The sequence below is a fragment of the Sparus aurata genome, chromosome 7, assembly GCF_900880675.1.
Source record: "Sparus aurata chromosome 7, fSpaAur1.1, whole genome shotgun sequence".
Taxonomy (NCBI): Eukaryota; Metazoa; Chordata; class Actinopteri; order Spariformes; family Sparidae; genus Sparus; species Sparus aurata.
In genome coordinates, this window is record NC_044193.1 from 7,591,632 (window position 1) to 7,616,668 (window position 25,037).

At 40.4% G+C, this 25,037-nt stretch overlaps 1 protein-coding gene across 3 annotated transcripts; it reads left to right on the top strand.

Annotated features, from left to right (window-relative positions):
* The first annotated feature begins 1,008 nt into the window (after positions 1-1,008).
* dgkaa (diacylglycerol kinase, alpha a) lies at positions 1,009-25,035 on the top strand. 3 transcript variants are annotated; one of them, XM_030423767.1, is made up of 27 exons: positions 1,009-1,101; positions 1,194-1,465; positions 2,295-2,354; positions 3,085-3,333; positions 11,145-11,248; positions 11,584-11,660; positions 12,873-13,002; positions 13,196-13,270; positions 13,358-13,407; positions 13,511-13,585; positions 14,189-14,305; positions 15,619-15,736; positions 15,910-15,998; positions 16,554-16,673; positions 17,894-17,992; positions 18,230-18,316; positions 18,478-18,551; positions 18,631-18,705; positions 19,359-19,444; positions 19,536-19,625; positions 19,786-19,946; positions 20,029-20,093; positions 20,804-20,894; positions 21,042-21,228; positions 22,434-22,551; positions 22,766-22,826; positions 24,000-24,074. In XM_030423767.1, exons 5-27 carry the CDS (start codon positions 11,173-11,175, stop codon positions 24,072-24,074), a joined length of 2,196 nt encoding a protein of 731 aa, XP_030279627.1. In that variant the 5' UTR covers positions 1,009-1,101; positions 1,194-1,465; positions 2,295-2,354; positions 3,085-3,333; positions 11,145-11,172. The 3 variants fall into 3 exon arrangements, with proteins under 3 accessions (XP_030279627.1, XP_030279626.1, XP_030279628.1); XM_030423766.1 differs by having other exon boundaries at positions 2,298-2,354; XM_030423768.1 differs by lacking the exons at positions 1,009-1,101; positions 1,194-1,465; positions 2,295-2,354 and having other exon boundaries at positions 2,724-3,333; positions 24,000-25,035.
* Positions 25,036-25,037: the final 2 nt, after the last annotated feature.

Sequence of the window (25,037 nt, forward strand, 5' to 3'; positions counted from 1 at the left end):
AACAGTATGCGTGTAACGTCAACGGTTGACTCTTGATGAATAAGTGCCGGCCATTAGCATTAAGTTAACAAATCACCTTTAAAAAGTGGACAGCTGCTCATTCGTCCGTTATTCTGTCAATGTGTATTTTCTTTGTGTCAGTAAGAATAGCAGTTGACTAAAAAATATATGTATATAACTACGTAAAGGTGTACAGAATGAGAAAATAATAATGAAGGAGTGAAGTGGCCTCCGCTCAATCGCAACAACTGGTCATGTAGCTAGCTAGCGTTAGCTATAGTTCAAGAGCTCTTCAGTAAGTAAACTAAGCGTTTGTCTTTGTGAGAGTTGTTTCAGCAACTTTTCTTAAAACAGTCGTTACGATAAGTTAGATTGAGCTAATTTATATTTTTCTGTGAATTGTAATGTCAAAGTTTATTACATTTTTTATTAGCTTGTGGCAATTTCCTGTAGCCTCACCTAGCATAGCATGTACATGTACCATATGTCTTTATTGTATTATGCATATATGATACAACAAATTATTTTTACATATAGACAGTGTCTGGTTACCACAATCAGTTATTTTCTGTGATTGTGAAAGGTACAACTTGTTGTAATCCAGTAATTTACAGCATACATTTCAGTAGTTAAGTTACTACTTGCACCAAATATTCACACAAATACTCTATGAACAATGTTAATGGAGTTTCTACAATTATTAATGGTGTTTTTGTTTTGTTTTTTCAGAAAAATGCCCCCTGACCTGACCAAGTGGGTTTTTGAACCTAGATCTAACCAGAGCATAAGCACAGCATTGTGATAGAATAGAAAATAAAATTTGAACCTAAAGAAAGGTGAAGTTGCAGCATAAAGAAGCATGTATAAAATGTACTTTGCTAACAGTTATTCTGGCTTTTTTATATTATCTTTCATCTCTGTTTACAGTATATACACAGTCATGTCTTAATTCAGTTAAGTTATCTGAAAACCCACTGTGTTTGTTTGTGTTGTTCAGGAGGTTGTGGTCCCAGTAATGTACCATAAGGATACAATGTTACGAGGTTCCAAGGGGAGGTGGAGACCTGCTGTGCTCTACGTGTGTAGAGTGAAGTGCTTGAAGTGCTTGAAGTTTAAAGGATTACCCAGTTTTCCTGTATCAACATGTTTCAGATTTTACATTTTGGGACTCTGCACGCTCATTTTCATTTCAGGCTCCACACTGCGAGCATGCCTTCTGCAACGCCTGTATAACACAGTGGTTTGCCCAGCAGCAGATCTGTTCAACTGACCGAATGGTAGTGAGGCCAGCTCACCTCAGGCCTGTGCCCTGCATCATGCGCTACATGCTGTCGAAGCTTCAGATCAACTGTGACGATGCTGGTTTTGGCTGTACTGCCACGCTGCGGCTGGACCAGCTGCAGTCACACCTAATGGACTGTGAGCACAACCCCAAACGGCCTGCCAACTGTGAAGAGGGATGTGGGTAAGTGGCTTCCACTTGGCAAAAAATGTACTTGTGCTGTAACTGCTGGGTGAATTGATTATGAATTTTCCATCCTTTTAGTAATTTAGTAATTAATTTGAAAAGTTCACAAATGTCATGTCAGAACAACAACAAATTATAAATGTATGTTTTGCAAAAATGCACATTATGTCCTCTGTGTGGTCCACTATTAAGTCCTTTATTTTGTCTCCTGCATTGTATAATCTGATTGTTCTTCTCCATGATAAGAGTCTCCTAATAGAGTAATAAACTTGTATACATTCTTGTAAATACAAATACTAAATTAATCATAAATGTCATTCTCTTCTCCCTCTCACTGCACTTAGATTGTGATTTTTGTTATGTCAGTTCTATATACTGTATTTTTAGTAAATCATGCAGGTCAGCTAAACGGAGCCCCCTGACAAGTGACTCACCAGAGCCGCTATTTCTTAACTCTTGTGGTGTAAGCTTAATTTACACAGATTCAAAATGTTTTTATTGAGTCATGTTTGTTTCCTTCCTTTAAACATTTTAACTCCAGAACTGTTCTGCTTTCTGCCAGTTCATAGTTGTTTTAGATTGTAATGTTGGCACACATGGACATGGACAGCTGTCAGTTTGTGTGATAAATAGGCACTAAGCTAAGACTGCATGCACTTTTCATCGTCTTAGTCACCAGGATAAAATGCTGGCAGTTAACTTTTTTGTTTACATTTATAAGTGTCACAAGCTAGGTACCTTAACATGACATTTCTACATCTGTATCATGTCATGTATTATAATATTATGTCATATTACATGTTTATGACTTTCATTTCTGGATGAGGAGGAGACTGTTGGTGGAGTTACACGTGACGAAACTGCTAAGCCACTGACTGCAGTTCAGGTCTGTGTTTCAACATTTGTCAGTGTGAAACAAGATGGTATTTTGGAGGGGGAACACGTGGTTGCAACATGTGTAAACTTGACAACAACAGATATTTTGGAGGAGACCTCAGGTAAATTTCCAGCTATGTTAATGGCAACAAAAACAAGACATGTATGATGAGAAGTTGGAACATCTTCAGCCATCTGTAAGGCAACAAAACACATTTTTATAAGGTTTTCCTAACCCTAACCAAGTGGGTTTTGCTTTAACCTAACCAGACCATAAGCACACCATTAAGAGTTAAAAAAAATGAAATTTGAACCTAAAGAAAGGTAAAGTTGCAACATTAAGTTATGTAAATTATCTTTTATTTTGCAGAAATGTACATTGCCAAAATGTCTTCTAGCTATTGGGTTGTTTTTTTTAATCCATTGTTTCATCTCCATTCATATCAAAGCCTGTGAAACTGAAAGCACATTGCAGTGAATGAATATTGTACATTGTAAGGGGGTATTTTGTATTCTTCAGTACGAAGCATATGGTGATGCAGACTATCCTTCAATCACTGTCACACAATGTATTGATCATCGTTGGCAATGTGTCGTCGTCTTGTCGTGAGTGATCTGTCATTCCCACCCCTAGCATTGATTGGCTTAACGAGAGCACCATAATAACTACGCTGTAAAAAAAAGAAAAAAAGAAAAAAAAACGTTGCTTCCAGGTTAACAGCTGCATATTAACTTTGCAGATGGATGCACGCCGGTGTGATGGGTGTGTGTTGGTGAGCAGAGAGGGCGCAGAGCAGCTGAGGCGGTGCTTGACAAGAGGGATCCGCTCACTCAGTCTGTGCTCGGCATTAGTTCACAGCCTCCACTCCGTCAACCTGCACCCTCCGTGCAAAGTTAACGGCCACTTCTCGTCGCATCTGAGAGCAGGATTGTGACCGTGTCTGCTGAGCTGCACCGCGACGATCTCGAGACAAGCGGCTACAGGAAAGGTAAACGACTCACAAACACACCAACAGTAAGAGGTCCGGACTCGGTATGATTGAAGTTTCAGTGCAGCCCTTTTACGGCGTTTGGCTGCAGAACAACGACTATCAAACACGATAATTATAGCCTGTTGTTTTTGCCGTCAAGAATTATGAAATTCACGTAGGCGCTTCTCGTAAATCCTGCATGGGCTTCTTTCTTCTTTTAAAAGAGAAAGTCGTGTGTGTTCATAACAGAGTGAATCCACTCACGCTAACACCAACCATCAAGGCAGACCTTGTGCATTTTAATGCACGGTCCGCTGCTTTCTGTTCTAACATCATGAACGTGCATCATTTCAGTTCCCTTTGCAGTGTGTCATGACTGTTAATGTCAGGCTACTTAAGTTACCCGCGGGAGAACCCATCTCTCAGTCTATTTAGAGAATTGAGCAACCCATCTGTCATAGAAGAGACTGGTGAGCATTCAAGGGTATTTCAAGCATTTAAGGTGTCATGTCTGAAGACACTCTCACTGTATCTTTTATTTAAACTTACCAGCATATGCCACAACTTGATAGCCTGTGTCAGTAGTAGGTTGCGCAAGGAGATTTATGGTGTTATTACTCTCTGTTTGAAAGGATCTTATCTGTGTGACCCCCCCCCCCCCCCCCATCACAGATTATGTTTGTACAGGATATGGTGCCACACCAGCCGGAACGGTGAAACCTCAGTCAAAATACACACAAAACACCACAAAGGGTTTTCACTGTGTTTTTGTTTTTGTGGGATAACCAGATCCGTGTTAAGTGTGGAGTGGATGATGGTGGGTGTTGGTGGACACTGTCACTTCTGTGCCATCATTTTTTTTAACCCAGAGGTTCTCTCTCACTGCAAATGCTGAACGTGACTTTAAGCCCTGACGCTTAGTGGAAAAACAAAACATACAGGAAAGTCCGGACACTTGATCAGTGTTGTTGTTCCCCTTTTTTTTTTTTGGCCAGCAGTGGCACTTTTCCTGGTCGAGCGGTGTGTTCGTCATGAGCAGGTTATTTTAAAGCTGGAGAGTCTCGGTGGTAATCATCTGTTTCTAGCTGCAGGAGAGTTTTCAGGCACAGACAAATCAATACTGTAGTCAGGTCAGTTGTCCCATTGTTAATGTTTACATCAGAAGCTAGAGGCTGTAAATGAACTAGAACTGAGCCCATTTTATGTTCTGTGGTTACATTTATAATGTTCTTCGTATGTTAGCATTTGCTTCATGGTGTAGCTAGCATGATCAGAGAAACTGCACGGACGCCCTTTGTTTATGGGCTATTTCACTTCTCTAAATACAGTCTTTGTATCTTCTATTTAGTCTTTACTTCCTTCATTATATCATCACCCCAAGCCTGCATGACTACTGTATTGATGACTAGGATTTTTAACCTTCGGCTTTCACAGATGTACCTGCCATAAGTCAGTACTTTATTATCATGTCATATCGTGCGATTTGAATTTGCCGTACTGCAACTGTCTCAATGTCGGAGCGCTGTAACGTATTACATCGCTGTTCTCTCCAAATTTTTAGGCTCATTCATTCTTATTTAGAGTGACTCACATGTATAATCAAATACATTTTGGTTCCTTTCGAAGATCCTCTGATTCCTGACTTACTGTCATGATAGTGATGATTACTTTTCAGATTGAATCATAGAAAAATGTGACATTTAATGTTTCATTTTCAGTTGTGGATATAGTTCTGTGGGCGATCCAGGCGAGACTCCCTGATACGTGCAAAGACTTTCACCATAAAAGCAATGTGGCTGTTGTATGACAGTGTGTGCCCTTGCAAGTCTGGGCAAGATTCAGGTTTTTTCTTTTTTTTCTGAGTGGTAATGTGGTGTTCTACAACGCTGCCTCCACAAAAAGCTATTATGTAAGTCATATTCAAGTCTGAACTCTGAGTGATGGGCAGTCGTCACTTTGAAGCCGTGGAGCGAGCAGAGCCTCGCCTACATTTTCCAAGAAATCTGTGATTCATGCTGTGGTGAATGCCTTTTGGTTTTTTTCTTTTTCTTTTTCCCTGTCGTGTTTTTGTCTCGTTTGCAATGCATGTTTATTGCGTTCTCTAGTATCTCTAGTAACTAGATCCTGCTGTAGTTTGATGCCACTTAATTCCCTAAGTATTACCATACAGTCGTTAAACCGAGGGAATCCCCCTTTAAACAGACCCTTGATCAACAGTGATCTTGCCATTACTTATGACCCAGCTTTTTGCATTTTTTTAGTCTTATTCAGCTCATAAGTCTTACACCAGCCAGTTCTGTATTTTTTTTAACCAGAAAAATCTAACTGGATATCACTTATATCTCAGCCTGGGTGCTTTCAGTAGATTCAACAAGCCATTTGTCAGTGCACAGTACAAACACTGAGCTGATGTGAAGATATAAAACAACCAGGGGAGGAAGTTCTCATGGCAGCACCTCTAGGGATTCATGAATGTGAAGAAGTAGCTTTTTTCTCTGATAGTTCACTAAGTGAGTCAAATATTACTGCCGATGTGTAACTCCTGGTTCGGCCTGAGCAAACAATCCATTTATAGTGAAGGAGTATTCCCCTGTTCAAGCAGTGAGTCACAGTAGCATCTGCATGTAGAATGCAATTTAGAGCCTGACCTCTGGTTTTGAAGGCCAAACGAGGCTCATGTTGTGGGAGGAGGTGGAGCAGCAGGGGGAAGACTCTGACAGCCACCGACTGGGCTCCCCCTTCCCTGAGCTGGCAGCCTCCCTCTCTGTCTGTGCCTCCTCCTACCTGTTAGTCACCCGTGGCAGCACTCTGACGGAGAGCAGCTGATGGAGGGAAACACTTTCCATAGCAACAAAGCATGTCCGTCCTCCCCCCCTTCTGTTAACCCGACGCAATCTGCACACACTCCACTGAAGAGAACTGTTGTAGTTTCAGGAGGAAAACAAATGCCTAACATTAGATGTAGACTTCACTCTGTTCAGAGAACCTACGCAGTGTTTTCCAACCACAGAATGACGGAGTCGATGGCTTGCACCCTGCAAGTGTTGCAAAACAGCAGATTTCCTTGACACAAGGCGTGGGCGTTGAGACAGCTTGCACAAACATTAGCCTACATGGAAAAAAGGTCATCCCCAAGTGTACCTTGAATCCATTCTTGTAAAGAGAGTGCTGTATGGTTGTTGACAGTTTTTAATCTGGGACATGAAGGGTTCATAATAAAAAGTGCTACATGTGTGAAAGAAAATGCCAACTGAACTGTCCACTCTAGCTCTCCAATTATTTCACTGTGTGAGTTTTTATACAGCTGTTAGGTGTTTTTCAGTTGAGTGGTCAGAAGTAAAGCCTCGTGTCAGGCTCGAAACATACGCTTTTTCAGCGGTTTATGGGGGAGTACACGTTCTCACAAGCTGTTGCTACTTGAAGAACCACTTTAACATTTAAAATGTTCTTTGCCGCTATTTGAAGAACCACTTCTGGCAGACTGTGTGCCTCAGCCATTTATACTGTACTGATTATATGGAGCGACATTTTGTTCAAACAGAAATGTCCCTCAGACTGTGAATCACACTGAACGATGACAATGTTGGCGGACATTTAAATCTTTCTTGCGTCTACACAGCAGAGTTCCTACCGCATAAATGTTTCTATAACAGCAACATAAACAATTCACTCATAAGGCTTCTTTTGCCCAACAGTGTACCCTTATTGAGGGCCAGCCCAGAATCAGTTTGTCACACAGTCTGTAACAAGCCTCAGATATTCTTCAAACCCTCTAAAATATTTATACTCGCTCTGGTAAGATCATTTAGATGGAGCCATAATTTTTCACATCCCCTCACCATGTTTGAGAGTGAAGACAACTCGCTCGGCACACATTACACTATTCATATTTTCTCCTCTAAGTGCAGGGGATGCCTCTTCCTGTTCTCCATGTTCTGACTGGTCCTGATTCCCTCTCTGCATCATGCATGCAAATCATTATCTAATCAGGAAGTGAGGGATCGGATTACTCCAATATGCTCGAGATCTCATTGAACCACACAATAATGATGATGAGTCGGTGAGGAGACAAAGTAGACACGAGGCTGCTGGTGACATCACGTTCCTCTGGAGAGCATAAAAACAGGAAAGGAAATCATCTAAAATGAGAGGTGTGTTTCATGCCTATTTTTGGTATATTTATTAATTTATAAGACAGGGTTTGAAGAAGGAGAGTCGAGAGCACATTTAAGGACAGACAGTTTCAGGCTGTAATCAGGTGATCAGTAGCAGATGGCTTTTCATGATTCCTTCGTGGGTCAGACCTGGTCTACCTGATCGGCTGCATTTACAGAAGTGCGACACAAAGCTGCTGACCTTTTTAGAGAATTAAGTGAGGACAGTGGAAACCTTTCAGAGTCCAAGGACAGCAAATGGATCCGAATCACATGTATAGAGTGATTGTTATATTAGAATGTATTTAATGTATTTTTCTCAGAAAGTTCTTTGTCCTGTAAGCACTCTGATTTTCTATTCAGTGCAGGCAGCCGTCACTGATACCTGCACTGGCTGCACTTTAATGTGTGATAACACCTGTGGACAACAGTGTGAACAACACATTTACACTGAGGTCTTATTCATCAACCTGTACTAAAAGCCACCACAGTCTTTTATTCCGTTTAGTTCAGTATTTGTGTAATTGATGATAAAAAGGTGTTGATATTAGACATGATATCAGACTTACCATGGCCTACGTGTGAGTAAAGCTTCAAAAACTGTTGGACCAGGTTCAGTATTTTTATCATATTCCAGTTTCCCCCCGTACGTTCCTTTTTTAAGTGGGGTATTACCAGAATTGCCACTGGGTACTTGGTTTTGAGCCAGCAGGCTCACTCTATTAGACCAGATGAATAGGGTGCCGCAGGAATAAGCCCTTAAAACCGGGAATAAATTCGCATTTTAGAAATTCTGGTTCCCTCGTTTTGAAGTCAATTATTATTTGATGCCCTTTTTTGTTAAATGTCTGAAATTATATAGTGTGGTTGACACAAGCTTAAGGTATTTTCGCCTTTTGGTCGTGACGTAAAGTACATCCTGTTTCAATTATGAAGGGTTATGTGTCCTTAAAAAGTGGCTGAAACCTGAAAATACGTTTTTTCTACACTTCACTTCCATTTCCCTCTTCTCAAAGTGAACAGGTTTTTCAGTCAGATGCCAGAAATAATGATTATTTACACATGAGTACATTTTATGTTCTACAACATGAAATATGTCAGTAAATACCCCATGTTTGAATTATAAGGCATTAAAGTGTCTACATGAGACTACAGAAGTTGTCAGTGATATTAACCTACACTGAACACGTAGCACTAAGACTCATCTACTTACTTGTCCATCTTTACTGGTGTAGTCGGTTTAGTGTAGTAGGAAGCTTAGTGTTTTGCTTGTGGCCATCACATTTCTGAAATCATAAAAGTGAAGATGTTGCTGAACAAAAATGTCTGAATATCATAAGCTTGTGTTTGCCACAGAGCTTGTTTGCAGCAATAATCCAAAATCCAATTGAAAAAGCTTTTTCCTGAGGGACCCAGAGCTAGCTTTCAGGTTAGCATACAAAAACAAGTCATCCCTGCCACACTCTTACGTATGGCCTTTTTTCAAAAGTACAACATTACGTCCAACCATTTTACAAAGCGCACTGTTGAGTTTCTCATTGTCCCACTTAACGTTCCAGCTTTCCGTTCCCATTCATAGCTCTGCAGCATCAGAATCAATTAGCAGACTATTTAGGTTCTTATCTTGTCCACTGAGTAGTGTGTTTATTGTTATTGTTTTAAGATCCATTATAGTTGCATGGTAATGCAGGTGAAGTGCAGATTGATTCTCCACTGCAGTACCCCATAACGGTAATGTAATAGACACAAAATGGAATGCAGTTTGCAGTGATGGATCAGTTACCTCGGACAAATTTCAGGATGAATGCAGTGTTAAAAGCTGACACTGGCAACATTTACGTCAAGTATGTATCGGCTCAATCGTGCAGAATCACTGCTGTGGTCAAGACCATGAAACTTGTGCTTATTAACAATTGATGTAACAAGATAGTGTGAAAGCCACTACTAACAAGTACAAATAAGTCTTGTGATTGTAGTTACACAGCATTGTATCGCTGGACAATTAATCATACTATAATCCAAATTGCATGAAGCTGTAATTTTTTGATAAAGGTAAAATGTTGACTGAACAGCATTTTAATTAAGCAACGTAATGCTCTGTATAGACCCCAACAAATGTCACATCGTCAGGATTTTATCATAGTTTTTCAGTTCAAATGAAAATTGTGATGCAAAAATTATAATTTGTACGAATCGTGAATCAAATCATGATCGTATTATCTGTCAAAATATCCTTATTCCTATATCATTCCGCCCTACAAGATCCAAAATTTGCAAAGCCGCTGGTCATACCAGACCAAGTAAGTCTGTAGCAAAAGTAACCCTGAGAGGATTAAATAGAGCAAGAGGGCATGTTATTACTTATCAACGTAACACTTTGTTTGTAGATGAAAGAATGTGTTTATTTCATCTTTAGAAATATTACAGTCTTGCTCTATCGCAGGTATTCTCTTATTGCTCTTCCAATCATGAAAGGAATGCACCAGTGAGTCAGAGAAGCATGCATGCTATTTCTCAGTGCTTATTATGACAGACAGGAAAAATCCTACCTCACATAATAGCTGTACATATTGATTATCAGCTGCATTAGTTCTATAAATTCCATATTGATCTGTGTGTATATTTCTGATGGCAACATTTAACAGCATGCATCTGCAACAACAACCTTTAACAGGATGTCGGGATGGCAACTTTCTCACCACCATTATCTAGTTCCTCCTCTTTCCTCATTGATTAATACATTTGTTTGTTTATTGTCCTGTCTTTACTCGCTTTCCATTACGTTTTAACAGCATGTTTGCTTCTGATGAAAGCATTCACGAAACAACCACGTGGCCATTCAGACTTCATGACTACGACTTCTGAACGATGTGCTAGGCCAACGTTGATTGCGATTGCAACCTCCTTTTCTGTGTCAGATTCAAATTTCACGCTTGCTTTCAGCCTTAGTCGACCTTTAGGTCTCTTCCTTTTGTCTGGCGGGGAGGTCCCTCGACAAGCCAGTTTGTTTTGGTTTTTCATAACCTCTCACCAAGATTCTATTGTTTATTTCTATATTTTAGCACTTCCTTATACTCTCATGGTCTAATCGAACAACACAAATAACAGTCCTTATGTATGCTATTTTATTAATCCAATATGGGCCAGTGAGTATGTGGAAAAAGATTCTGGGTGTAGAGAATCTCAAGAGCCGAGGTACCATGGGTACATTTAGCCTGACATCGTTTCTACCAGACTTTTGGCCCAGATTTCAGTGGCTAGTCACACCTTTCTGATGTTAAGAGATAAAATGAATACAGTATAAGTACACAAAATTGTTCATTTGTGACAGTGCAGCTCCATTTTAGAGCATCATACAAGGGAGAAATAGACATAAAAGCCTATTATAATCATTCATTGTGTTCACCAAATGTGAAAAGATATTTTCTCATGAACAGTGTTGACTGCCTTTCTGTGTTCTCTTGCACCCACTGTCATGCTTCTGCTTCACTCGGCTTTGGATGTTTAGTGTAATTTTCCTTGTGTACAATTATGGATTTTTTACGATGCGAGATGGGAGATGCTATCTTTTGCTTGCAGCCATGCTTTTATGTTTTACAAAGAGGCAGGCTACTGTGCACCCACCTTCTCTTTTCTCTCGGTCTACATCTCTCTGTTTCTCTCGCCTGTGCACAGGCAGGCAGTTAGTGCAGAAGCAGGCACCATGTCCACCCCCACAAACCCAGAGGTGAAGGAACTGAGCCCCGTCGACTTCATCCAGCTACAGCAGTACATTGAATGTGAGTACAGACAGGCAGGCGGGCGGGCAGGCAGGCAGCTTTCTCAGCGCTTAACACCCCTCCCCTCCACTTCCACTTCCACCCACACACACACACTCATTTACACTCGCTCATGGTTTCTCATATCTAGAGGAGGCAGCAGTCAGCCACAGTCTGTTTTTTTGCAAATAAAGCATGCACATCATTTTTTCCCCCAGATAAATCTATATTCATTGTGTAATCATCCTGTTTGTGTACATAATATCTCAGAAGTGTGGAATGAAAATGGTCACGCACAGAGGAAGGTGATGTGTGAACCGTGTATCCTTGTGTAACCTGTGTGTCTCTGCTTCCAGACTGCAGCCTGAAGGTGAAAGACGTGCTGAGGGAATTTGATGCAGATGGCCGTCTGGCACAGCACAGACATGGAGAGGTGAGGGGACACTGTGTCCTGCTGTTCAACATCAGGTTCACCCCTCTAAAACTAACTCACAGTGACGTCAGCTACGAGCCTCATAACTGAGCCAAATTATAGCTCTCAGCACAGCCGTTTAGTGAGGAATGAGCATTTGATTTATGTACATTGTGCGGTTATTAATTGTCCTTTCGCTTATTAATTATATTCAGACCCATCAGTCATGTGGACTAAGATGTCCATGAGAAAAATCTTCAGCGCACTCGAGCAAGGTTGCGAATGTAAATTACCTCCTTAGTTTTGCCCACGCAGGAAGGCCTTGCCGAACAGTGTGCTGACTGCCCTCATGCAGTGTAAGCAGAAATGTAATTGAAAAAGGTCTTTCCAATACTGTACATCAGGGGCTAACACTGCCAGCCAATTTATGCAATGAGCAAGTGCAGTAATTTCTGATGGCTTATTTGGCTAGGTCCAGTTTAATTAGATAATAAGAGGGATATGTTGTTTTTTCAAATACTACTCAGAAGTACTAGTTAAAATCTGTTAAAATACACGGACCAATGAGGTTATCTGTTGTAAATTGTGGTATCTGCAGAATAATGATGCCTTTTCCATTCGTTTTCTTCTTTTCTTTTGTGACTTGGCTGCCTTGCTGTGACATTATTTATTACTGGAGCAGCTCTGCAGGGTATCAACCATGGAAATGGAATAATGTCAACAAGAAATGGGTTTGTGGTTCACCATTATCGAGGGATTATTGCTTGTCAGCCCCTGCAGCATATTATCATTTGAGAAAGACAGATAGCAGCCCAGACAGATGGACTGAGAGCTTGAAGCAGGAGCTTGTTTTTTATCTTACGTCATCGCCAAGTGAAAACCCTGCAGCCACTCCGTATTTGGAGGCAAACATATTTTTACTTACAGAAAATTATCGAAATAAATGATTGTGAGAATCATCTTGGGCTTTTGAAAGCCTCTTAACCCACACTGGATGCACTTAAATGGCTCAACAAGCCTGTTCTATGAAAAGGACACATGTCAGATAAAACATTTTCCCACAGTGGTAACAATGTGATCATAATCTTCCTTTATTTTCTAAGAAATCGCAAACTTAAAGAATGCAGACATTAACATGAACAATACACACACTGGAGGTAATAACATTTCATTTTACATGTAACAAAATGTTAGTAAAAGAAAATATTTCTCTCTCATTCATTCTTTTTCCAGTGCATCAATGAAGAAGGCTTCCGTCTGTTCCTGAAGACTTATTTAGAAGTGGAGGACTTCCCTGTGGATCTCTGCCAGCGACTCTTCCGCTCCTTCCAAAACTCTGAACCCACCCAGGAAGACAGTGCCAGTGAGATTGTACACCATGTATTAACACAACTCACTGCCTCCACGCTACTGTGCTGCAGGCCCTTATCAATTTACGCCATGGCCTATTTGGCATACTTTCATTTATCACCACATGCCTGTGAGGTACTGTTTGTGCAGATATGGTAACCAGAGTATTCACAGCCCTCCCTCACTCTCCTCCATCTCTCCCACAGAGGAGGTCTTTCTCAAGGATGTTTCATGTTACTTCTCCCTGCTGGAGGATGGCCAGCCCAGGGACAAGCTTGAGTGTGAGTCCTCGGTTTCTTTGATGCTCAAAATAATACGAGTGATGACTTGGTCCAGCACTTTCACTTTAATTTCCTCTCTCTCTTTAGTTGCTTTCAAGCTCTATGACAGAGATGGCAACGGGGTCCTCGACAGCTCTGTAAGTTAATTTTTGTGGGTGTGTTGTTTATTGGCCGTAATTTAAAGTATGTTATTAAATCAGCCACACTACTAACACTAGTCTTTTGTTACTTTTTAAACAGGAAGTGGATAGGATTATTGCTCAGATGATGCATGCTGCAGACTACCTCGGATGGGATGTGTCAGAGCTGAGGCCGGTAAGTCCCAGAATGCTCTGCTCTATAACCCATAAAAAGATTGTGGATACTCTACTTTACTGTACATCCATGCCAAAGTAATCCCACATTGATGGACACATTTGTTTGCACAAAATATCTCTTACATCATCACGTACAGTATATTGCAGCACTTGTTACTCATTTGCTAGGGTTGGTAAAATGATAAGCTTCCCTGGACCTGTGAAATCACAAATTCCAAGGCGCAAGTGCGATATCCAACAAAGTTTTCCTTTTCCACAACACAGACATGCAATAAACAAAACAAACAAGACAAAATACAATAAAATAGACAAGAGAGAGTATACAAAACAGACTGCCATGTCACAGAAAAGCACACTGGTATATGTCAGCCCATACAATGGAAGGCCCAAGACAAAGGCCAGAACGCTGAATTCCAGACAGATCAGGGTACAGAAGAATAGAAAACAGGATAACTCTTTCTTTTAACATGTTCAGCAAAGGGTCCCCAGATTTGTAGTGCTGTAACCATAACAAACAAGAGGGAATCTTACACTGTGTGCTTTCTAAAGTAATATAAAATGTGTGTGCTGATCTGATAACAATAAAATGTCATTTCATCAGGTTTTGAAGGACATGATGACTGCGATCGATGCTGACAGCAGCGGCACTGTGTCTCTGGAGGAGTGGGTGGAGGGTGGCATGAACAACGTTCCCCTGCTGGTCCTGCTGGGTCTGAAGGTGCTTTAAAAGCAGAAAGTTTATCTTTTCATTAAGGATCTGGCCTCGAAAGCCGAGCCTCAGCTGTATTTCATTTTTACAGCAGGTGTGTCACAAAGTGGTAAAGCCTACTTTTACTGCTCTTGTGAAACTCTGGCCTTGCCTGCCGTTTCTCTGTCCTTCGCCTCCTCCCTGTCTATGAAGGCCTTTTTGCCGACTCAGTGTTATAGGGTGTGGTAATGTCATCTCTCATGCAAGCTCTGCACCATCAGAGTGCTTTAGTGTTTTCCATTTACTCTGCACAATCTGTGCCCGCATTTAACAAAGTGGTTACTTGACCTAGCCATCCTAAGGCTGTTGCATTAAATTACATATTTTAGTAATGGCCGATAAATATGTAAATGTTGTCTAAAAATCAGGAAGAGATTAGTTTTGTGTTTACGTGTCTTTTATTGCATTGCCAGGAATGTAAATGCCACTTAATGTCAGACCACAAGTCTACCAGAATACCGTGACGATCTAAAACCATGAACTGGACTCTGTCACAGGGTTTGGCCTCAACAACAATGCGAGGGACTTCCCCCTCAGGCTATTTCTAGCCACCAATAGACATTTGAAGCCTGGGGTGCATGAATTCAGCCCCCTCACAGTCGCTCTGTGCTGCTTCCCGGGCTGACTGCTATGGCTCATGCAGTAAGTGATAGGCTGAGGCATCATGTCGGAAATAATGTGTAAGTGTGTAATCTGGATAAGAGCGCTGGTTGCTCTATAAACAGATTTGAAAGCAACCTTATAATCTTGTATTGAGAGTTTGAGATTATAGTCAGTGTTAAATTTAATATCTGTGGTGCTACATTGTATGTCATGACATGTAGAGCCATTATATACTGCATGTTCAGCAATCTCATTAAGGCAAGGTTAGTCATGAGTTAGTCAGAAAATATCACAATCAGACATTACAGTTGTTGTTATTATCATTATTATTATTGTCAGTTACAAGACTCTTAAAAAAAATGAACGTTTTTTGTTTTTGTTAAGGAAATTTTTAATGTTTTATAACTTTTTATAATTCCCCAAAATATTATATCCTGACTGCAAATTTCACACCAACATGATAGAATTTAATACTGTAGATAAACTTTTGTGCATGGTAAGACAACTATTAATTTTCAGACCTTGAAACCCGTCCACTGCTGCAAATTTGATGCAAGCTCAGTTTGTTACAAACATGTATTAGTTTACATTGGCACAGTGGCAAAGAACTTAAACAACAATGCTCTTCTTACTCCTCTTACTTTCCCAATTACTTCAATGATTGTTCCTTCAACAACCAGGTGACCCAGAAGGACGGCCAGCACCTTTGGAGGATGAAACATTTCAACAAGCCTGTTTATTGCAACGTGTGCCAGAGCATGCTGCTGGGTCTGAGGAAGCAGGGACTGTGCTGCACCTGTGAGTCCCTGAACACACCAGAAGAGGGTGACACTGCAGAGACACTTATCACTCAAACTGGTGGTGTCAAATTTGAGAATTTCAGGATCCTTTTTAGATTGTTCTGCCTGACAAGGTGATATACTTTGGTGTAAGAATCATATGACAGCTGTGTTTTGTGTCCCGTTGTGCAGGCTGCAAATACACAGTCCATGGACGGTGCGCTAACAGGAACCCGGCCCCCTGCACCAGGACGTATGTGAAGTCAAAGAAAGAAACTGGGGTATACCAGTGTCTCCATGACACCATTTACAGTGACACGCACAGTCTAAATTAGATGTCGTCCTGTGTCTGAGAGTTCTTATGTGGATGGAGGGCTAGGCGATAAGGCGATGGAATAACACTGTGATACTTGCAGGCTGTATCACGATGCACAATATATGATGTATTTTAAAATCTCCTCAAAAGCACCTCATAAATGCAACACCCAGGCGACCAATCAAATGTAATTTTTTTGGACAAAATACCTCAATATCAATATTGCAACTATTGACTCTATCACAATATGTTGACATGTGAAATAATCAACAATATTGTGGATATAATTTATAATTTGGTAAAAACACGTGTTAAGAATAAGAATAGAATAGAATAAGTAGAAGAGTCTGGTAAAGAATATAACGTCACTTCACTGAAATGCCTTCCTATCAAACCCGGAAAAGACAGCACTTGATGTGTAATGTCATATTACAATAACAATATATCTATAATAATATATATATATCATATATATCGCCCAGCTCTATGTGGACATTAAAACATTGTTCCCACGTTTCAGGTTCCAGCGCACGACTGGGTGAGTGGGAACTGTGACTCTCGGAAGTGTGATAAATGCCAGAAGAAGATCAAGAGCTTCGGTGGCTTAACAGGCAAACACTGTGTGTGGTGCCACACGATGGTGAGAAAGCTTCTTAGTGTGTCACTGATTTAAAATTAACAGTTATGTGTTCATTTGTAAAGCTCTACAGTTGACACTTTCAAACTTCCTAACATCTCTTCTCTCATTCTAGTGTAGTAACTACAGTACAAGATCCAGTAACTACTTAACCTGTGATTTCCCTCATGTACTCACTATTGTTGGCAGAACTGGAGGTTTTACACACCGTATAAATGAAATAAACTGTGATCTCATAGTCTTACATTCCTCTTGGAGATTTTGAAGCATTGTTGTCTGTCGAACTGCTTTTATTACTTCCTTGATTATGAATACTTGTATTATTGCTAGTGCTACACAAATATAAAACATATGTAGGCCTAAAGCTACTTATATGCATATAAACATAAACACGTAGTGAATTTTTGAAATTTGAATCTGGGTGAATGTAAGCAGCACCAACAAGTAGGTGATGATTAGACAGATTCCTCCTCTCCTTGTCCTGCTGTAGTCTTGTGAACTGTCAGCTCGGTCTGCCTGTCGAGTGCAACAGCTTGATCTGGGATTTTGTAGTGGAGACAGGTCTCTCTAAAGATGTGGGCACCGCAGTCTCTGATTTTCCATTGCTTGACAAGCCTCAGTCCAATTTCATCTATTTATTTTTCCTGCAACCGGGGGATAGCCATGAGCAGCCTTAAATCCAAGCTTGATTAGCATGACTCTCTTCCTCTCCTCCCTGCGGCATTCCTGCTGCTCAGGTTTGATGTTCGGAAAATGCTGTGGGCAGTGATCGTCTCACAGTCTGCTGCTCTTCATCTAAAACCTGCACTTTTTTCTCCAACGCTGATGAATTTATTTCTGTCATAGAAAATATGTGTTTTCAGCGATTAAGCAAAAAAATAAATAATTAAATCTGATAAGTGACATTTGAAGGTACAAGTTGCTGCATATGCATGAGTTGCCATTGTCACAGATGGTTCTTGTTCTCAGCTCTGTCTTTTAAAAGACAGTGACAGTGCCTGATTTGAAAAACAGACTAAAATGGCCTGATTGCATACCATGTACATAATGCTTTTGGTTCAAATTCAGCCTGCGGAGGCTTTATTCCTGTCTCTTTCAACTGTTTGCAGTAAATGAAGCAGAAATGCAATACCGAATATTTTAAAAAGATAAATTGGGATCCTGTGAACTGTCACCACTGCTGTGTTGTTATGTAACGTGTCGTTTTTTGTGTTTTTTAACAGCGTCACGATGAATGTGCAGACCAAGAGCCAACAGAGTGCACCTGTGGGCTGCTGCGAGACCATATCCTGCCTCCATGGGCAATATATCCTGTTATAAAGGTACAAAATTATCCTCTGGCATATCTCAAGTAAATGTACAAACAGTGCCTGTCACACCAACGCAGAACATAACATCAGCCCAGGGCTACCTCCTGTTGTTGGTTAGCCCCTCTCACCTGTGTGGCATTTTGACAGGTACAGCGTGTACAAATTTTTTTCTTTTTTTCCTCAAAAGATATGAAAAGCTATTACATTTTCTCTTGTTTTTTCACTCTGGTTTTGTTTTGGTCCCTAAAGGAGAGACCAAACAATGTAAAGAACGGCTGCTCCGCCTCAGCAGATGACAGCGAGCTTAATACTACTCCTGATGGACAAGTGCTCCAGGTATTTTTCTCTCCAACAAAAGCTTTTAATAAGCCTGAACATTTATAACCTGAAATTTGAGTGGGGCACCTTTGATTTGCCTTTATGTACAGTAGATCAGCGTGTGTGTGTGTTTTCTTCCCATCTGTTTAATAATCAACATTTGTTCATCATTCATTCAGATCAGCCCAGTGCCAAACACCCATCCTCTTCTCGTGTTTGTCAACCCTAAAAGTGGTGGAAAGCAGGGAGAAAGGTGAGTCCAAGCAGAATAAGTTTAGAAAGAAAGATGTCTCATACATGCATATTGTTTAGCCTGGTTTTATGTATTTCAGAGTCCTGCATAAATTTCAGTATTTACTGAATCCACGGCAGGTGTACAACCTCTCAAGTGGCGGACCAGGACCAGGGTGAGTAACTGATACAAAATAATATGTTCAGCATTAAATAGAAAATATATATTTATATTTCTTTTTTTGTCAGTGTGTTTATAATTCTCTCTTCATTAAGATAAATATCCACATGTCCGTCAATAATATTCTCATCTCGTACAGTTTCTGTTTTTCTTTTAAACAAGAACTGTTTCCTGGAGGTTTAATACAGGAGGTGTTTTAAATAAAATGGTGATGTCAAGAAGCTGTGTATACATCCACACCTAGATATGTACACACATGGATATCCATACTTCCTTGAACATTGACCCTTATTCATATACAGTCTTACACATACACACCCATTTACATTAATTTTTTCTTTGTTTATCTGTTATGTGGCATAAAAGAAAAAGGAACTCAGGTTCATTTTACAACCCTGTAGCTGTAAAATGACAATAAATAAACCTTTACCATAATATATTCATACAAATATGTGTTTACATACACAATACAATTCCTCGCCCACACAAACATACCTATTTATCTCTCCATACATTTTCAGTCATTTGGATTTACAAGGATACGAGGAAAATTTAAATAATGTATAATTTCAAATCACATTTTCCTGAATACCTCTCTCCGCTCTGTATCGTACTCTGATGTTATAGCTCCCATCATCTTTCTTTCAGCTTAAGTTTCTTCAGAAGTCTGCAGGATTACAGGATCCTGGTGTGCGGGGGAGATGGAACAGTTGGCTGGATTCTCGACGCAATAGGTGAGAATGGTGGATCAAGATCTATAAAAGGCACACGTCAGTTTCTGGTGAAAATCATCGTGACACACATCCCCCTTTTTCTCGCAATCAGACAAAGCCAATCTTCTGGTACGGCCACCTGTCGCGGTGCTTCCTCTGGGAACAGGAAATGACCTTGCGCGATGTCTGCGATGGGGAGGAGGTGAGAAACGAATGATAGTTGGAGAGTTTCCATACAGTTGAAACTGGATGCTCTGTTGCTGTGTGTGCTTTTCTTTTTGGATGTCCTTCAGCAAAAGTTCTCCCAATGCTTCATACTATATTTGTGCACAGTGAGTCACACTGGTGTTTGTGTGTTGAAGGATATGACGGCGAGGATCTGAGTCGTATACTTAAAGACATCGAGGGGAGCTCTCAGGTGCTGATGGACCGCTGGAGTGTGCAGGTCATCACCGATGAGAATGAAGAGAAGGGCGATCCGGTGCCGTATGAAATCATCAACAACTACTTCTCTATTGGCGTGGTGAGTTTCTCAGAAATACAAACCAGAGGAAGTATTTATTTTTAGGTTTTGTGTCATTTGGATCATTGTCTTGTGTCAACAGGATGCCTCCATTGCCCACCGATTTCACACAATGAGGGAGAAACATCCCCAGAAATTCAACAGCAGGTACTCATTACACTTACTGGTGGAACATATATACAGAAATCCATTTATACTAATGAAGACCACGCTAACAAAGTTATGAATTTAGAGGTTTATTGCATATTATTGATGGAGATATGAGGTGATGTAAGAGGGATGGATTGAGGGTCAGAAGGGGGCAGTGCGTTGTGGGATGAAGGGATGAGAAAAGAAGAATTGGAGTTGTGGCAGGATGGATGTTAGTCTCAGCTCCCCCAGTTCCCTTCTTACTTCCTACCTCCAACTGACACCACCCGGAGTTGTGGAGCTGGGGAGGGAGAGGAGAGAGACAGAGAGAAAAGAAAAAGGGGTTTGCGAGGGGAAAGATGTGAAACTGAATTAAAGGGGAAGGAAATTGATCAGGTACAGCTTAAATTCTGTTTGTGTGAAATGCTGTGAGTTTGATGCGTGGTCTTTAATTACAAACCTTTTTAAGAACTTCATTTTAAATCAGACATACTGATCAACAACAAAAATGCTTTTCAGTTTTACTTTTGTTTTTCCTGTCTGCTGGGTTTTTGAAAGCAGCAAAAAAAGAAAACCTGAACGCAGGTGCGACAGCAGATGTCTGTGGCAATGAGCTTTGCAGTCTGACTCCTCCTCCCCCTCGAGAGCCGTGTGCTAAAAAAATGTTCTGTGAAAATGAAACAACATCCAAACCTGAAGAAAAAAAACATACTTTTTCATGACTGCAGGATGAAGAACAAGCTGTGGTATTTCGAATTTGCCACTTCAGAAACCATCTCTGCTTCCTGCAAGAAACTGGGCGAAAGTCTTACAATTGAGGTGAGAACGCAGCATCAGCGTAACCTGCACTGCAAAGTCTGCATGTTCTGTTTCTGTCTTTGAAACAATTTCTGTCGTGTGGGAAAAAAAAAACTGTTCCCACAAGCAGACAGTGTACTGATGTTAATGTTGCATCTTCTCCTTCAGTGCTGTGGTACTCCACTGGATCTCAGTGGCGTGTCTCTAGAGGGAGTTGCAGTGCTAAACATTCCCAGCATGCACGGTGGTTCCAACCTGTGGGGCGAGACCAAGAAAGGGGACACTAAGGGACAGGCCACTCAGGAAGAGCCTGATGTGATCATCGACCCAGAAATCCTGAAAGTGACCTCCCAAGGTATTTTGTCCTCTACCTTAACTCTACTGAATGATGACTAAAGAAAACGGTGCATGAAATTATCAGAAGTCTGACATAAAGCTGCACTAGTCGATATATTTTTACCTGTAATTTAAAAGGAGTCACCTGCAACGACAAACCGAAAACTCTGCACTTCCCCTCAGCTATATAAAGACTTTTAACCTTTTCCATCTAGATGGCCCTACAGCCCACAAACCAAAAACCTGCATTAGTCCAGCACCACAAAAAAGTCGGTCTGATTATTGGACAAATATTTGTCTGGTGGAGGCAAACAAGAACCCAAATAAATGCAAAGTTGCTCTGTGTCTGCTAGGATTATGAATACGCAACAGTTTGCTGATAACAATTGTCTTTACAACAGCAACAGTGTGATATGTTGGATGTTTTCTACTTGACCTGCTGTTTGCAAGTGGCACAAAAATCAATTAATGCAGCTTTAAGAGGGTAATTGGCCAAATCATTAAATGAAAGCGGCTTCAATCTGATGACACCATTAGCCTGACTTGATGATGTATTTTCATGCTGTTCAGGATCCTCATTTATAAAACTCAGAAAAGAATCCACTCTTAATGTTTGCTTACGCCTGCCGGTGCTCAATTTCCTTTTATAATCCCAAATCAACTCGTATTTAAACCTGCAATAACTGATTTCTGTGGCCACTAGAGGGCAGTAGAGACAAGTTGTCAACGCATTGAGATAATTTCACTTTTCAGGTTGGCTTGGCTCGTTTTTTTAGCAAACTCTTGATTATTTAGTCTGCTAGAATCCATTTGTTCTTGTTTTTTCTGTCCTCCACTCCAATATTCACTTTCCTTTTAGCTCAGATTTTGGTCTCTACCAACTCCTGAGAGAGTCTTTGCTGCTGGATGATAGACTGTGTTCACCAGCTAATCTGTGTCTTTGTCTCTCTGCCATTTCTAAATATTCAGTGGGTTTTATCAGAGCTATTTTCATTCATAACTGATCCATCCAACTGATCCACTATAGTCATTAGATCACATAGCCTTTTCAAAATATTTGATTTGATATACACGTAAGTTTAGCATTAGTATAAATGTATCCAGGAGTATATGTGAGTAATGGGTTGAGTATCCTGATAATAAGATCCCTGTGAGTAAGATGGTTGTCTCAGTCGTTCCCTGTCTGTGCTCTGGATATTCAGTGTGTCACTGTGTTCTTGTCAGATCTCAGTGATCGTCGATTAGAGGTGGTGGGCCTGGAAGGAGCCATGGAGATGGGACAGATATACACGGGCCTGAAGAGCGCTGTGAGGCTTGCGAAAACATCACAGATCACCATCAGGTGAGAATCCGCCACACAGACGTGTTCAGACTTGTCAGGCTTTGAGAACGGCTTCTAGTTGACTCTGATCACCAGCTGAGGATGATACTTAGCTGGTTCTTTACATAACAATAATTACCTGTGCTGGCTTCCTTTTGGTATTCTAATTACACTTTAGGGTCATTGATTTTGTTACCTGATGCACTTTGTTGATCCCTCTCTATTTTACCCCCAGGACAACGAAAGCCTTACCGATGCAGATAGATGGAGAGCCGTGGATGCAGCCTCCCTGCACGGTAAACACCACACAGACACTGTTTTGTCTTTATGAACATTGATTAAATATGAAAGCAAATGCTGCTATTGAGAGGCAAAGTCCATTTCCGTCTCGTTCTCTCATGGGACCTTATTTCAGGAAAATGTAAATGGTGGTGAACTGACCCCTTTTTGTTTTGTTTTTTAACACTAAAAGTGAAAAATGTTCTTGTTGGCGTCAGGTGTTACAGATATTGGATGACTCGCTCATGGTGAGCTTGATTTAGTGAAAGCAGCTTTGGATTTTCATGTAGTTTTTGGGCTGTATTTCAGCACAATGACCCTTTTTGTTATGTCTTGGCAACCGAAATGACAACCTTTTTTAATTTATTCAATCAATACAGGCGTAAAAAAAGTGTGCAGGAATCACCATATTTTCTTTGGGGGTGAGATCATGTTTGTCCATTTAAAAGATAATTTAATGAAATTTGTTGTAAAGATAGAAAAGTGATATTTATTCGGCTGTCACTTCGCCACAGAAAAAGTTTTTAAAAAGGTGAAAATGATGACAAGTCTGGCCATATTGACAGCTGCAGTTACAGTATGTGAAAATAGAGTTAGTCAGCTCTACAAGCTGTCAGTTAGAGGTTTTGTTGGGTGATAAATGACACAGCATCACGTGACTGTGGGGTGTGTAGTCTTTCTAATAGACCCTTTTTCACGGCAGACATTTTGACTTGTCAAAGCAGCAAAAGCACAGATTGAATTTCTTCCATCAATGATAGCTTCACTACATTCAGTAGTGTTAGTTCCAGAGCTCTGGTGTTCTGCATGCTCACACACCAACATGACTTAGAGGGACACTTCACATAGTGGATCCATCATCAAGTTATGGTTGACACCTGCGCTATGTGAACATGTCTCACATGAGGAGGATCTATTATGTATTTTTTTTAATTTTACTATAACAGTTTTATGACAAACTGCGACTTTATCGAGGTGAACATCATATATGTATCTTATAGCACAATTCAAACAGGATCAAAGTATAATTCGTCAGACATGATTCACCACGACATGTATTTTTTCTGGAATAAGGTCCCATAGCTGTCCACTGGAAGAGGTGCCTCTCTATTAGCATTAAAAAAAAGATGAGATGTTTTGGTTTATATTATACTTGACTGGATGTTTTGCTTTCTGTATTTCCTTTTCAGATTCACATCACACACAAGAATCAAGCCAGCATGTTGATGGCTCCGCAGGCCAAATCGTCTGGTTTTTTCAAATAAAACTGCAGCCCTTTAACTGTACATAGAGGACTGACACTTTTCTGCATGTCTGTAACACATAACCGAAACATAGAATACAAACTGTACGGTGAGATATGTTTGCATCGTGGCAACTAATTTAGACCAAATTTACTCTTGTGTTTTTATCAAATACTCGACACCCTGGCTGTCTCAGTGCTTCACAGTTAGTGGGTTTGTTGCTCTGTAGGAACTTAAAGTAAGGGTTAATGAATGTCATGCTAAAAGAAGAATATACAGCTTCATGTGCCTTTAAAATCTGTTCTCTATGGTTATGACTTAGGTAGAGGATATACAGAGCGTTGTGTAGGCATGCACTTTGGACATAAACCATGTAGTATTGCTGTTTTTCTTGTGGCTGTAAAGACGCTGCGAAAGCCAGACATGTATGTTTTTGTCAGGTTGGAACCAAAATAGAAAGATTCATGAAATTACATTTCAAAAAGTGGCTGAAGGTGTTTTACCTTTTTTTTTTTTCTTTTTTTTTTTTTTTTAAATACATTTCAGGAGATACTTGAAAATGTGTTGGGGAACAGTAATAATAGGACAATCATTGCCAAACGGGCTGCGTGTTGATCCACTTCAGCAGTCGGCCTAATCTGCTGTTCCTGTGTGTGTGTGTGTGTGTGTGTGTGTGTGTGTGTGTGAGTGAGTGCGTGCGTGCGTGTGTGTGTGTGTGTGTGTGTGTGCGTGTGTGAGGGCAGAAAGTGTTTTGCTGTACTTGTTTAGCGCAGAAAGTTGAGAGATTTTCACTTCTAACTTATAAATTGCTGATGAGATTAATTTGAAATTAATTGGTTCAGATATGTGTAGTTCTTATTTAAATGCTTTATCAGTCACATTATTTCAATGTATCTTGAAGATGTTAATGTAATATGCCTGAGATGATAATAATAATAATAATAATAATACACTGTTTAAATATTTTAATAAATCCTCTGAACT